The sequence below is a fragment of the Equus przewalskii genome, chromosome 19, assembly GCF_037783145.1.
Source record: "Equus przewalskii isolate Varuska chromosome 19, EquPr2, whole genome shotgun sequence".
NCBI lineage: Eukaryota > Metazoa > Chordata > Mammalia > Perissodactyla > Equidae > Equus > Equus przewalskii.
In genome coordinates this window covers 42,404,171-42,417,563 of record NC_091849.1, presented here as the reverse complement: position 1 = coordinate 42,417,563, position 13,393 = coordinate 42,404,171, and the positions used below count along the sequence as shown (strand labels likewise).

The window sequence follows — 13,393 nt, the reverse complement described above, 5'->3', positions numbered from 1 at the left end:
AAGCCCCGCCCCGCGACGCCCCCTCCCCGCCGGCCGCCGCCAAGCCCCGCCCCTCCGACGCCCCCTCCCCGCCGTGGCGGGGAGGAGCTCGTGGTTGGGGGTGGCGTCTGGAGATGGATGAGGGACCGAGGGAGCGAAGCCCCGGGATGTATGGGGACCTGAGCGAGGCTGGGGAGCGCAGACTGTGCCTGCCGCCTAGACTGCAGGGACTCAGGGGAACCAAAGTGACTTTTATGATTCCTTGGTCCCTAGGGAGGACAGTCGGTTCTGGGCCTTCCTGAGGGCTCTCACCAACAGTTCCCCCAAATTCTCGGGGTAAGGGAGGAAAACGTGGGATCTGAATCACTTCTCAGCAACTTGAAATCCTGAGGGAGACCTAGAACAGAAAGGTGTCCTTGGTGTCCCCAAGCAAGGTAACCTGGAGATACTGTGGAGCCCTAGGAGAGATGGAGCCTCGAGAAGTGAGGGACCAGCGCGTGGCTGTGGTCTGCTTCGGCTCTGGACCAATCTGAACCCAAAGGTAGAAAAAGACTGGGCTCTGAACGGCCGGCTGAAGGCTGTTAAACTGACAAATTCATCCCAAGTCCATCTCCAGGCAGTCTGGGCTGTGTCAGGGCATGGCCAAGTCTCCAGCTGTGGGGAGGCCCAGCACAGCCCTTGTTCCAGGCACCCCCCCACCCCCACCCCCAGCGCCACCACCCCCACATTCTTTCTTTGTTGTGAAAGCAGCAAGGGGTGTAGGAGGCGGGTCAGGAGGAGTCAAGCTTTAGAAGATGGGCCCCAGCTGCTGCTCAGGCCTCCAGGATATGCTGAGAAGGGATGGATAGTGAATGCCTGGTCCCCCTCTAGCTCCGGAGGGCCCCCCCAGGCCTGCTTAGACCTCCCTTCCCCCAAGCAGCTGGGAGGAGGAGGGGCAGCCACAGAGGGCCTCACAGGCCAGGAGCAGTGGCGCCAGGACTCCAGGGTCCTGCCACATGGCCACCACATGTCCCTGACAACCCAGTCCACAGCACCTTCTCCTTGGGTTGTGGGCCTCCTCCCCCATCCCCCAGATGCCTTCCTGATGGCCCTGCTGGAGAGGATACAACAGGGGAAGGAAGAGAGGAGAGATCCAAGAATCAACACTCCTCCTATGCCCTATCCATCAATGCCCCTCACCCTTCTGTGAAGGGCCCCAACACAACCCGTGCTTCCTACCCTCTTCAATCAGGACTCAAGTGGCAGACTGGTTACCTGATTCTTTTATTTAAGAAAAGTGAAATACATGGACCTGAAGTGAGGCAGCCGAGGGAACAAGAGAGGCCAGAGCAAGGCAGCTTGGCTGGCCAGCCCCAAACCCTCTGACAGAAAAGCCAGCAGCAGGCTGCATCTCTGAGGTGCGTACCTGCTCCTTACCCACCTTGGGAGCCTTAGAGCTAGCTACTCTAGAGGACCACAGGGTGGGGAAAGGACATCCTGAGGGTCCTTCCTGGGGGGGATTCCTGAGGAGGGAGCCAAGACCCTAAGGGCAGCAGCAAATCTTCTGGTTAACTGCTCCCCCTTCACTGTCCCACCTTGGGGTTGGAAGAGCCAGGAGCAATAGGGAATGCTGTAAGGGCTGTGGGGGGACCCAGCAGACCTGGGGGGGTGGGTTGATTGTCAGCTGCTTGAAGAGAGGTCCATAGTGCTGGCACTGAGACCCCGGGAGACCTGAAACAGACAATACCATGCCATCAGCCCAGGCACCTCAGCCTCCCAAAGACTGTCCGCTGGAGTCTGTCCATCTCATGGCTGCAATCTACCTCTGGACCTAGGATGGAACCTGTAACCTCAACCCCAAGCTCTAGGGCTTTGTTTAGCCTTTGCTAGGGTTTTCTAGAAGACAATGCTCTGGTGGAGAAATACCTGGAAGAGCCACATGAATACTGGCATATACTTTGAATGTGTTGATACAGTTGGTTATTTCCCCTTAAAATATCATTACTGTTTTCTCAAATAGAGATGATTTAATACTTTTTTTCTTTTGCCCTTCTCATCTACTATGAGTGCCCAGGGTGAGGAGTATGATGGCTGCAGGAAGAAGAGCAATTAGTATCCCCAAATTATTCTGTGTGTGTGTGTGAGGAAGATTGGCCCTGAGCTAACATCTGTGCCAAGCTTTCTCTATTTTGTATATGGGATGCTGCCACAGCCTGGCTTGATGAGCGGTGTGTAGGTCCATGCCCAGGATCTGAACCCATGAACTCCAGGCTGCCAAAGCAGAGCACACAAACTTAACCACTACACCGCTGGGTCGGCCCCTCCCCAAATCCTTCTTGAATTAGTCATAATTCCAAAGTACCAGTTTAGAGAACATCAATTCCTGTTCCCCTCTTGGTTAATTTATTTGCCACTATCTCTGGCCCGAAACTGTTCCCTGGTGGTCACCACCCCCAACGAGTTGGCTGTCCAATTGCTGTCTGCCCAACTCCAATTCCCTGGCTAGAGTCTTCATCCCAGATGACTCTCCCCTCTTCCCTAACTCCTGCTGGGCTGGCTCTGTGGCTGTCCTTTCTCACCCACCCACATGCTCACAGCACTACTCTTACCTGGAGGGGTGCTGAATTGGGTTGGTTCAGATAGTTTAAGGAGGCTGCCCGCTTCATGTTGCTGCTGCAATGGAAAAAGAAAGAACTGAGGCCTCTTCTCTTCCCCATGAGTGGCTCTAAAGCTCTGGGCCCCTTGCACACTGCCACAGAGAATCAAATCACTGACTCCCTACCATCCGACGGCCCCAACACATAAACACACACACACTCTTATCTTCATCAGTAACCAGCATCTCCTCAGGTATTTGTTTTCCCCCTGGGGCACCCATTTTTCCCAAACTCTCTCTCTGTGGCCATGCCATTGACTTCCTCCATGTTTCTCTCCAACAAACTTCTCCTCCAGAGAAGAGGAGCCAAGAGGAGCTGGAGGCAAGGGCTTACTTGCCTGCTGTGCCATATCTCAGTCTCACTGTGTACCTGGAGGGCCGAGGCTCAGTCCCTTGGAGCTTCCTCACCAGGAGTTCGCTGCTTCTACGAAGGACATCCCGAATCTTGCCCAGAGAGCCACTCCTCTGCAGAGTCCCACTGCCATCCTGGCAGAGAGGGATAGGGAACAAAAGCTAAGGGGATCCCACACAGACTGGCTTCTGAGTCTACTCCTGCCATTTATTCTGCACACATCTCCCCTCCCCCAAAAAGCCCTGCGAGTGAAAACAAGAGCCCTGACGATAGCTGGCTTGCAGAGATGCCCCTGAGAGGTTTAGGGTCACTGGAATGGGGACAACATGCCCTCATGTCCTGCCTGGACAGGCTCAGAGCCTCTCACCACCACCAGCAGGACGGGGCAGGACAGACCAAGGGGCAATAACCAGACTTACCCCTGACCACTCCACAGCCACAGAGGCATCTTCACCTCCCTCGAATTTCACACTGCCCCCAGAGCCCTCCTGGGAGGTTCTTCCACTGTCACCCTCCCCAAGCAGCTCAGCCACCTTGGTCTGGCTGATAGGGTCAGTGCCCTGGAAGGAAAAGGAAGGAGCTGGGACTTCCCACTCCCGAACTCCTCAGGATGGGGCTTTCGAAGTTTTTTTCACCATCGGCCACAGCAAGGAAAACATTTTTCCTTGTGATGTCCCAGTACATACATCCTGGAATGATACTCACCCTTTCTATTTGCAATGCATTCCTACATATAGATACATGTATGTTTTTAGCCATGGCCCACACTGAATTGATTTCATGACCCACTGAGTCAAGACCAGCAATTTGAGAAACTCTGACTTAGGGCTCCTCTCACCCTCAACCCCCTCACCTACACCCCCCATGCCCCTCCTCAGTAGATTCTGTGAAAGAGCAGGGCTTCCCTTCTAATAGTCCATTTAGTGAAGTGAAACTTGGAGTCTTGACCTCAAAGAGCAGATGGAGGGTAAGAACACACTTAAAAACAACCATAACCACAAGAGTGTCTCACCTTCCTTTCTCTGTCTTCCTCTTCAGCCTCTCCTCTTGTTCTTCAAAGACTCACAAGAAGCCTCAGTGGTCCCCCATCCCCAGGGCCCTACCCTCCGGGCCCTCCTTCCCCTCCTAGTCTCTGACCTGTTTCCGGGAACGCAGGGCACATTCCTCCAGGGTCTCAGCTGCCTCCAGCTTTCCCTGGCGCCTGTACAGAGCTCCTAGGTTTCTCAGAGTAGTGTTCACTGTGGGGCTATGGGGGGTGAGACCAGGGAAGGAAGTGAGGATGGGTTCAGAAAAGAAATAGGAGAGAGCTGGAGCAGAGCTAAGGTGGAGGGAAAGTCAAAGGGAAGGAGGGATAAGGTCCAGGAGGCCAGGATCAGGGATTGGATGGAGAACATCGGAGGCCAAACCAGCTTCTCACTGGCTGCTCACCTGCTCACTTTGCAGGCCTTGTACCAGCCTCCATACTCAGCGTAGGGTGTGCCACCCTCACGATGCCGGCTCTGCAGGAGGACAGAGAGGGAGGGGAAGCCAGAGATGAAAGAACAGAGATGCTGGGGTGCAGGCTGGTGCAGGGCTGGGGTGCAGGCAGGGCTGGGGAAGGCACCATGCATCTGGGGCTGGTGCTCGGGTGGGAAGTAAGGAGCTGGGCTAGTGCCAGGAGTAAGACAGAGGCCCTGGTTGCCTCGTGCTCCCCAGGCTGGCCCCCTGCACTCACTTTGCTCATCTCCTCCCGCTCCTCTGCATGCATCCAGATGGGCTTGTGGTCGTCTGGAGGTGATACATGGGAAGGGGTGGCAAGGTTAAAGAACAGAGCTGGACAATATGGGGGAGCCAGGACCCAGAGGTCCACAGGACTGGACTAAAGGGGTCTGGCTCGCCCTGGGAACCACTGTGGCCTAACCCCCCACCTCTGGTCTGCATTTTTTTTCCTCTCTGCAGTTCCCTCCCCAGGCCCTCACCACTCACCATCCACAGACCCAAACTCCTGCACATGAGCACGGGTCAGGATCTCTTTGTAGAGTGTCTCAGCCTCGGCATATTTGCCCTGTTTCAGGTAACAGGAAGCCTGGGGGCAGGAAGGTAAAAACACCGGAGCAAGAGATGGAGACAAGGTCTTAGTCAAGCTCAGGGATGTCCACTTCTTGGTCTCTTTATGACTTTCCCCGGAGATCCTCCCCACACCTCCTTTTCTAGCTGCAGGGTCAAGCGTTCCCACTCCACTCCCAAGAGGCTATGGAATTTCTGCCATCCAGCTGGCATGGAGCAGATCCCTCTGCCCCAGAGATGAGCGCAAAGGCACTGAGGTTAGTGTACCAGACTATGATGCTTCCCCTTCCTCCCTTACCAGGTTGTTCTTGGTCCGGGCTACATTAGGGTTGTCCGGCCCCAGCTGCCCCTCATAGATGGCCAGGGCCCGCCGGTAATAGCGTTCCACGGCCTCATACTTGCCCTGGTTTTGGCACAACAGGGCCAGGTTGTTCAGCTGCTTTGCCACATCTGGGTGGTCAGTGCCCAGGACCTGAAGGGGAGCAAAGGAGCAATAGATGGCTACAATTATGTGTGCGTGTGTGTGTGCATGTGCTTGCACGTGCCCATGACGGGTGAAGGTGGAAGGGAACAATGGAGGTGGGAACAAGGCAAAGATAGGGGGTGAGAAAAAAAGAAGTGAGGGAGGAGGTTAGACCAGAAGACAGTGGAGGAGGGGCCACAGCAGCAGGGAAGAATGGGGAGAGGGCACAGGCACCTTTTCTCGAATCTCCAGTGCCCGCTGGCACAGTGGCTCCGCCTCCTTGTATTTGCCCCTTTTGCCATAGAGAACCGCCAGATTGTTGAGTGTGGCAGCCACCTAGGAAGACAGGCCTGTCCGCTGAGACACTGGTGCTTTCAAGGACCTTGAGAATCAAAGGTCCTCCCACTGCACAGCAGGGCCCCATGCTGCACAACTCCAAGAGAAATGGACTCTACCACCCTAGCCAGAGTGGGGGTGGGGGAACTGCTGAACCTGATATGAGGTTCTCTCTGGAGGTGGTATCGCCCTCTAGGGGGATTTTTACACATTTCTGGAGGTGTTTCTTTTGGTTGCCATAAAGATTAGGGGCAGTATCACCTTTGGGGAGGCAAGGATGCCACAGGTGTTCTGCATGTGTGAGACAGCTCTGCCAACTTTTGAATGTCCTGCCAGACATTCAAACACTGAATGTAAGCTTTGACACTTAGTGGAATATCAAGATAGGAGTTATTTTTTCTGAGATACATCATCCCTGCCTATCACATGTCATAACACAGGGAATTATTTTCAGCTCATGTTCAAAAACATCTTATTTCTCATTTTTTCCACTTTGAAAATCTATTATTTGTCTTGGCGTGCTACCCCTACTTAAGGTTTTTTCTTTCTTTCTCTTATCATATACAAATAAATCTGGTCTGTCATTACTTATTCCAATAGTGGATTTTAATCTCGTATCTACCAATACTTCTGCTCTGTCATTTTTTAGTACTTCTTATATAGAATGGCTTACTGGTAATATTTCTTCTAAATCTAAAGTTATTCATTATATATCAGACTACTATATTATATCTTTGAGCACAATTGTACTTCTTACAACTGTTACTATATTGTATTTTTATTTTATTGCAATGTATTATATATGATATTTTATTATAAATTACTTTCCTTGTTTCTCTTTTATATTAATAGGGTATCATTCAATTTTTTTGGAATTTATATGTGTGGGTAGGTTACATTATCTATGAATTAAGTTTCAGGAAAATATCCATTATAAGAAGGAATCATTGGGTCTCAGAGAGTTGAGAACCACTGGATCAGTAGACAGTGCCTGGAAGAATGGAATCCTCATGCCTCCTTCCTGAGCACCCCGAGTGGGTGGGCTGAGGGCAGCAGATGGACAAAGAAGGGGGCCAAAAGAGCATGGGGGAAGGAGAGCAAGGAATACTGACAGCAGGGTGGTCCCGGCCCAGGGTGCTCTCCCGGATGCTGAGGGCATCATTCAGCAGGTGGGCAGCTTCTTTATACTTATTCTGATCCCTGGAAAAGGAAAAAAGTGACAGGGGTCACCCTGAAGTCTGCCCCCAAGCCATCTCCTGTCCTCCTTCCCTTTAGGACAACTGAGGTACATTTAGGGATTGGGGACCACCATGAGGAGTCAGGAAGCCTGATATGAGCAGTGAGAGGGGTTCACCAACACACCCATACCTGGATGCAAAACACTGCCACGCCAAGAGGAGGCCACAAGTTATAGGACACAAGAGACAGAAGCAGAGAGAGAAAGACACCCTCCCCAGAGAGGAGACTGGAGAAGCAAAGAACCTGAGAGATGAGTATTCTCTGGGGTCAAGGGCTCAAGTATGGAAAGACTGAGAGGTCTGGTACAGGAGAAAGCCCCCCAGTGGGGTGTACCTGGGAGGCCCAGCAGGGAGAAGAGAGACCTTGTGGAGAGGAGGAATAGGAACCAAAAGAGGACCAAGGTGGGAATCTGGAGGCAGATTTGTGGTGAGGAGGAGGGCTATACTCACCGATACACCAAAGCAAGGATGTTGAGCATGGTCGCGACATCAGGGTGGCCACGGCCAGATGTGCGCTCCAGGTCCTCCAGCGCCTGCTTGCAGAGCGGCACGGCCACCTCATAGCGACCCTGGGCTGCATACTGTATTACCAAGTTGTGCAGTGTCCGCAACCTTGCTGGGATCTCATATCCGCTGTGCTGGGCGCCCTGGCCACGGGACACTAAACGATCCCAGAAAATGAACAGAACTCCCTCAGGGGACCCTTCCTCTCCCCTTTCCTGTCTGCCTTCCCCACCCCACTCCATGTCTTGCTCCATGGCTGTGCCCACCCCAACCAGGCTCTCTCCTGAGACCCACCTCAACTGCTATTCTTTTGCCTACTCCCTTACACCTGTGCCCATCTCAATCCAGTTGGTTCACCCAATAATTCATTCATTCAACAAACATTTACTAATGAATATGAGCCAGGGATACAAAGATAAGAAAGACCTAGTTCTTTCCCTTGAGGAGCTCACGCTTTTCCACTTGAGGGTCATTCTCACCTCAACTGTGAACTCCTTATTGGGGGGACTTGCGTCATTCTCATCTCAGTATCCCTAGTGCCTAGCATGGTGCCTGGAACATGTTAAGTGTTTCATAAATGTTGACAAATAAGGGGGAGGCTGAGGAAATCAAAGTACTAACCCAGGCCCTGCCCATCTCCAGAGCAAGTGGAGAACTTATTTCTGAATGGTGAGCATCCTGTGTACAGGGGGGCCAGGGCTGGGACCAACCTCCTGCTGCCCCTCTCCACCCTCCAGCTCCAGAGGCAGACTCACAGCCATTGCTGGGGTCTTCTTCCTCCTCATTGGGGAAGAGGTCATCCAGGGAATCCTTGGTGGCATCGCCCTCTTTCTCCTCCTGGAAGGGAAGCAGCAGCATGTCTGGGCCAAGATATCCCCAGTAGCCTCCTCAGGCCCACTCTAAACCATGAAATCACTGGCAGCTGGGGCCTAGAAGACTCTTGTTCATGTCCCTGGCCCTGGGAAGGCCAGTGTCTGTCTCGCCAAGCTCAGGCCTCTCTCGTTTGTAAATCTCATGACTTTCCCTTCCTTCACATCAAGAGTTTCCTTCCTACACATCCTCCTTCTCCAGCCTCAACCTCTCTCCCCCTCAGTTCTTGTAATTATAGCCCTGTGCTGATTCCTCTGTGTTTACATTGATTACAGGTCTGCTCTGTCTCTCCTGAGGGCAGGGAGTGTGTCTGATCTGATTGACATGTACCCAAAGTGCCTAGCTCAGCCTTGCACCCATCATCTGCCACTGATCTCTCTGGACTTAGTGCCCAACACTCACTGTCTACCTTTCTTCCACACTGGGCAAATTTGCTTTACCCCACCAGACACTGCTGCCTTGTACAAACACCTCCAACCCTCCTGCCCAGCTTTACCAATGTGTCCCATGCAAATCATCCCACTTTCCTGGAGATAAACTAGCTTTTCAGCCCTGGAGTCTTATCTACGACACACACCCACTTGGAGTCTAGAAAGTGCCTCACTCTCCACCATCCATCAAAAGCCATCCCAGCTCCTAACCCATTCAAATGAAAAATCCAACCTAAGTCTTACCCACCTCACCCGCCAGCCTTTCTCAGACCATTCCAGCCCCCAGGAACCTATATTCTTGGAATTCCTCGCACACTGACTGAACCATTCATCCAACACTAAGCACTTGCATTGTCACCTACGTGTTCTCATGTGTAAGCCTTGTTCCTACAGCCACATTATAATCTTGAGACGGCAAGAACTCTCTTTTGTAGTTCTTTGTTTTTGGGGTTTTTTTTAGGAAGATTAGCCCTGAGCTAACATCTGCTGCCAATTCTCTTCTTTTTGCTGAGGAAGACTGGCCCTGAGCTAACATCCGTGCCCATCTTCCTCTACTTTATATGTGGAATGCCTGCCACAGCATTGCTTGCCAAGCATTGCCATGTCCGCACCCAGGATCCGAACCCGCGAACCCCGGGCCACCAAAGCGGAACGTGCAAACTTAACCCATGCACCACCAGGCCAGCCCCATCTCTTTTATAGTTCTTTACATCTCCCCTACATACATCTTCTTGCACTGCCTCAGGCAGAGAGATATATAAATGTCTTTTGAGTGAGGGTTAAATTTCACACATTTTGAGAGCAAATTTTAAGAGGATCTTGCTCAGCTGGGCTAATGCTTTCCCTAATGGTAGTGCTTAGGATTCTGGATTGGAATTGTCCAGGCGCTTATATGTTTCCCCCCTACATACCTATCATTGTGAGCGCAGGACTCTCTCTGCCTCGTTCACTGCTGCATCCCCAGCCAAGTGCACAAGGCCTGGCATATATAGTAGTCACTTAATTAAATGTTGATTGAATGAGTGAATGTTGTTTTCCCCTTGCTGTCATCTGGAGTTGGTGTCAGGACCTCTATTCTGCCAGGTGGGGGCAGGGTGTGTAGCATTGCTGGCCCCTGCACATGATGGAGCAATTGTCCCCATGTTTGTGGTGACTCCCAGCTGTCCACCCACCAGCCAGCCTCGTCTGCGCACACTTACTGCCGTGTGCCCATCCTCATCGTACTGCCGCAGTTGCCCCAAGAACTCCAGGTGCTTCTTTTCCTCCTCCAGCTGAGCCACAGCCTGTTCGCTGCGCTGTAGCCGCTGCTGGGTGCCCGCCAGCTCGTCCCGGAGCCACTGGTTCTCCTGGCACAGCCGCCGTACCTGAGCCCTCAGCTTCTGTTTCTCCGACTCCACTGTGCTCAGGTGGCTGGCCAACGCCAGCATCACCTAGGTAAGCACATCCTGTGAGCATCTGGGTAGGAGTATTCAGGGATAGGCGGGAGGGGAGCCTACCAGGAGGCAGGAAGACTGGCAGGGGCCAGGAGGCAGGGTTGGGTAGCAGTGGCTCTACCTTCAAAATATACCCTGAATCCAATTTCTCACCACCTCCATAGCCACCACCTTAGGCCAAGCCACTGTCAGTTCCCACTCACAGTGAATTACTACAGGAGCCTCCTCCCTGGCCTCCCTGTTTCTGCCCTTGTTTCCTTAGAGTACATTCTCAACCCATATTTTCAATGTTAAATTAGACCACATCACTCCTCTGCTCAAAACATTCCAAGAGTTTCCATCTAACTCAAAGTAAAAGCAAAGCCCTTATGACGGCCTACAACTTCCACATGATCTGTCCCCCACTCGCCCAACCCCATGACCACTCAAACTCCATCTTGCTTCCCCTCATTTACTCTACTGCAGCTACCCTGGCCCCTCACTGAACTCACTGGGAAGGCTCCAGTTCAGGGCCTTTGCACTTGCTGTCTGCTCTGCTGAGGATGCTCTTCCCCCATTTATTGTACAACTCATTCTCTCACCTTCAAATGTTTGCTCAAATGTCACCTTTTCAGTGAGGATTTTTCTGACCACTCTATCTAAAATTGTATCCTCTCTCCATGCTCCCTAATCTATTTCCTGCTTTATTTTTATCCTTAGCAATTATCATTCTGGCATGCTGAATCATTTACTTATTTATTTGTGTATTGTCTGCCTCCCCCAGCTAGATTCCAAGATGGCAAAGATTTTTTGTCTGTTGTGTTCAGTGACGTGTCTCCAGTGCCCAGAAGAGCAATGCGGGGCACATAGAAGGGGCCTAATCCATATTTACTGAATGAATAAATGCAAGCATCTAGCACAAGGAGATCCTAAGTGATCCCAAACCTCCAATCAGACAACTGCTGCTCCATGGGCCATGTGGTACCACCTCCTCCCTCTCACCTGGGCCTCACTCAGCCCCAGCTCGATGTTTTCCATGGAACGGCGCAGCTGCCGGGCCTTCTCGTGCACCAGCCCTTCTTCATGGCCTCCCTGCTGCAGACACTCGATGGTATGGGACAGACTTTGCAGCACAGCCTGGTGTTCACTGTGTAGGGCCTCTAGGCCTTGGCTCACCAGCCGCGTGCTTCCCAGGATCTCCTCCTGGCTGAGCCGGTGCCCTGCAGGCTCATCCCGCTGCCCCAATACCAGGCCCGACATCCTGGCCGAGGGACCTTCCCTGGACTAGAGAGAACAGCCAGAGCTCAACAGGGTAAAGATAAGAAAGACAGGCTGAGCCCCTTGGCTAGAGGGTGGTGGGGATCCAAGTGAAGGGACGAGAGAGAGTACGGGTGACCCTTTGGTTTAACTGGAGAGACTGACCAGGGAGGAGGGAGTCAGCAACACTAAACACAAAGCTAAGGTGTGGGAGAGAGAGAGGGAGAAGAATTGACTTGAATGACGAAAGACTATAGAAGGAACAAAGGTGCTGAGAACTAGCAGAGGGTTTTAGAACTCAGGAACAGAACAGAAAAGGAGTTGGAGAAAGAGCTTGGGTTAGGAAAAGGAATCAGGAGATGAGAGACAGCACTATAGGGAACACAGAGGGTGTCTGGGGAGAGTTGCAAAGGAAAGGGGGTTAAAGCAGACAGGAGATATACAGAAAATAATGCAGAGGTTTCGAAAAAAGGGAAGGAATAGGTTTCAAAGTTAAATCAGGGAAGAGAGGGAAAAGACGAAAATAAGAGCCTTCATTGCAGGGCCCAGATGAGAGGGCCCCAGAAGGCTCAAGGTCTTCAGGCTGCGTCACTCACGGAGCTAAGCCCAGCATCTCCAAACCTGGTCAGCCCTGACTCTTCCCCTGTAGCCTTCAACCCACACTTCCCACCCCCCAGGTGTCAGGCTGTCTTCCTACTTCCTCAAAAGAGCCTTGTTTCTCATCTTTTCAGTCCTCTTACCGGTATACACAGCAGAGTCCTTGGCTGTGGCGCGCAGGCCGGAGCCCGGAAGAAACTCTATTCGGCAGCCAGGGACTCAAAAGGATCTGCCCTGCCCAAAGTCCAGAAGTCCAGCGTTCCCACCCCTTCTCTTACCACTTCACAGACACACAGAGGACCTGACACAGAGCCCCACCCAGGACAAACACCCTCCCTTGCCCTGCTTACAGGTCTTCAAAGACGACCAACGTCCCTCCTCCTTCCCCAAGTCAACCTCACATCCCAGGCCTGGGGAGCTATTTTCTCGCAAGAAAGGAGTGAGACGTGATCCGAGACCTGCGGCAAGGGGCGTGTTTCGGAAAGGGTGTGGAGGGAGACCTGGTCAGTCCTAGCCCAGGCACTTCCAGGGCTTTGTCTGTGTCATGATCACCTACTAACAGGCTCTGAGAGGAGTCACCTTAGGGTGCTTCCCAGACGCCTGATGATGCAGGGAAGAACGGCCGGTCTGCTGAGCGGCTGCGGGGTCACAGGGAGACGAGGCGCTGGGAGTTAGTCTCCTGGGCCCAGGAATGCGGTTGAGAAGTGTCCCAGGCAGTGGACCTGCCCTGGGGCCTAGGGTGGGGATGGAGTGCGATGGGCGGGGGCGACGGGGGAGGTGCAGGTGGACTGCCGAGGTCTGGGTCGCGGGCAAGGACGCAGGGGCCCGACAATCCCGAGGCCACAGAGTAGCGCAGGGGGCGGGGCAGGCCGTCTGTCTGTCTGTCTGGACGCCGAGGGGCGGGAAGAATCGCAGGGGGCGGAGTTTTTGAATAGGTCTGGAGTTGTTTGAGATCGGTCGAAGGGGGTTTGTCCCTCTGTCCGGGAGTGCGGGAAGGAGGTAGCGGGACCTCAACCCTCAGTCCCAGAGGTACCTTCAAAGACTCACCCGCAGTCTGTCGATCCCGCTGCCGCCCTGGCCGGTGCTGCCCCTTTAAATCCATCATGGCTACCGCTTGAGGCAATTGTTTTGACGGCTCCTAGGGGCGGGGCCTGTTTCCCAGTCACGCGACCTAGGAGCCGCCCGAGGATTGGTCCTGACTACACGCTGGGAGAAAAGGAGGTGTGTATCCAACTCGGTCTCGGGTTCTCTGCCTGCCTCTTTTTACGTCACG

General features: G+C 53.0%; 1 protein-coding gene across 8 annotated transcripts; it reads right to left on the bottom strand.

Annotated features, from left to right (window-relative positions):
- Positions 1 to 1,223: 1,223 nt before the first annotated feature.
- KLC4 (kinesin light chain 4) lies at positions 1,224 to 13,298 on the bottom strand. Of its 8 annotated transcripts, XM_070584631.1 has the most exons (18): positions 12,700 to 12,836; positions 12,471 to 12,578; positions 12,264 to 12,354; positions 11,269 to 11,550; positions 10,054 to 10,284; positions 8,309 to 8,390; positions 7,500 to 7,710; positions 6,924 to 7,011; positions 5,710 to 5,811; positions 5,311 to 5,484; positions 4,932 to 5,031; positions 4,681 to 4,733; positions 4,395 to 4,465; positions 4,104 to 4,212; positions 3,386 to 3,526; positions 2,985 to 3,100; positions 2,568 to 2,631; positions 1,224 to 1,689 (listed from the first exon to the last, which is right to left on the bottom strand). In XM_070584631.1, the coding sequence occupies exons 4-18, from the start codon at positions 11,524 to 11,526 to the stop codon at positions 1,639 to 1,641; spliced, it is 1,851 nt and encodes a 616-aa protein (XP_070440732.1). In that variant the 5' UTR covers positions 11,527 to 11,550; positions 12,264 to 12,354; positions 12,471 to 12,578; positions 12,700 to 12,836; the 3' UTR covers positions 1,224 to 1,638. The 8 variants fall into 8 exon arrangements, with proteins under 8 accessions (XP_070440732.1, XP_008514025.1, XP_070440734.1 ...); XM_008515803.2 differs by lacking the exons at positions 12,264 to 12,354; positions 12,700 to 12,836 and adding an exon at positions 13,168 to 13,218; XM_070584633.1 differs by lacking the exon at positions 12,264 to 12,354 and having other exon boundaries at positions 12,700 to 12,967.
- Between the last annotated feature and the right edge of the window lie 95 nt (positions 13,299 to 13,393).

Coding starts and splice junctions, on each gene's coding strand:
- KLC4 (XM_008515802.2), bottom strand. CDS start 11,526: ATGTCGGGCCTGGTATTGGGGCAGCGGGATGAGCCTGCAGGGCACCGG. Junction 5,032..5,310: donor CCCGGACCAAGAACAACCTG/GTAAGGGAGGAA, acceptor TCCTGCCCCCAG/GCTTCCTGTTACCTGAAACA. Junction 4,213..4,394: donor AAGGCCTGCAAAGTGAGCAG/GTGAGCAGCCAG, acceptor CACCCCCCATAG/CCCCACAGTGAACACTACTC.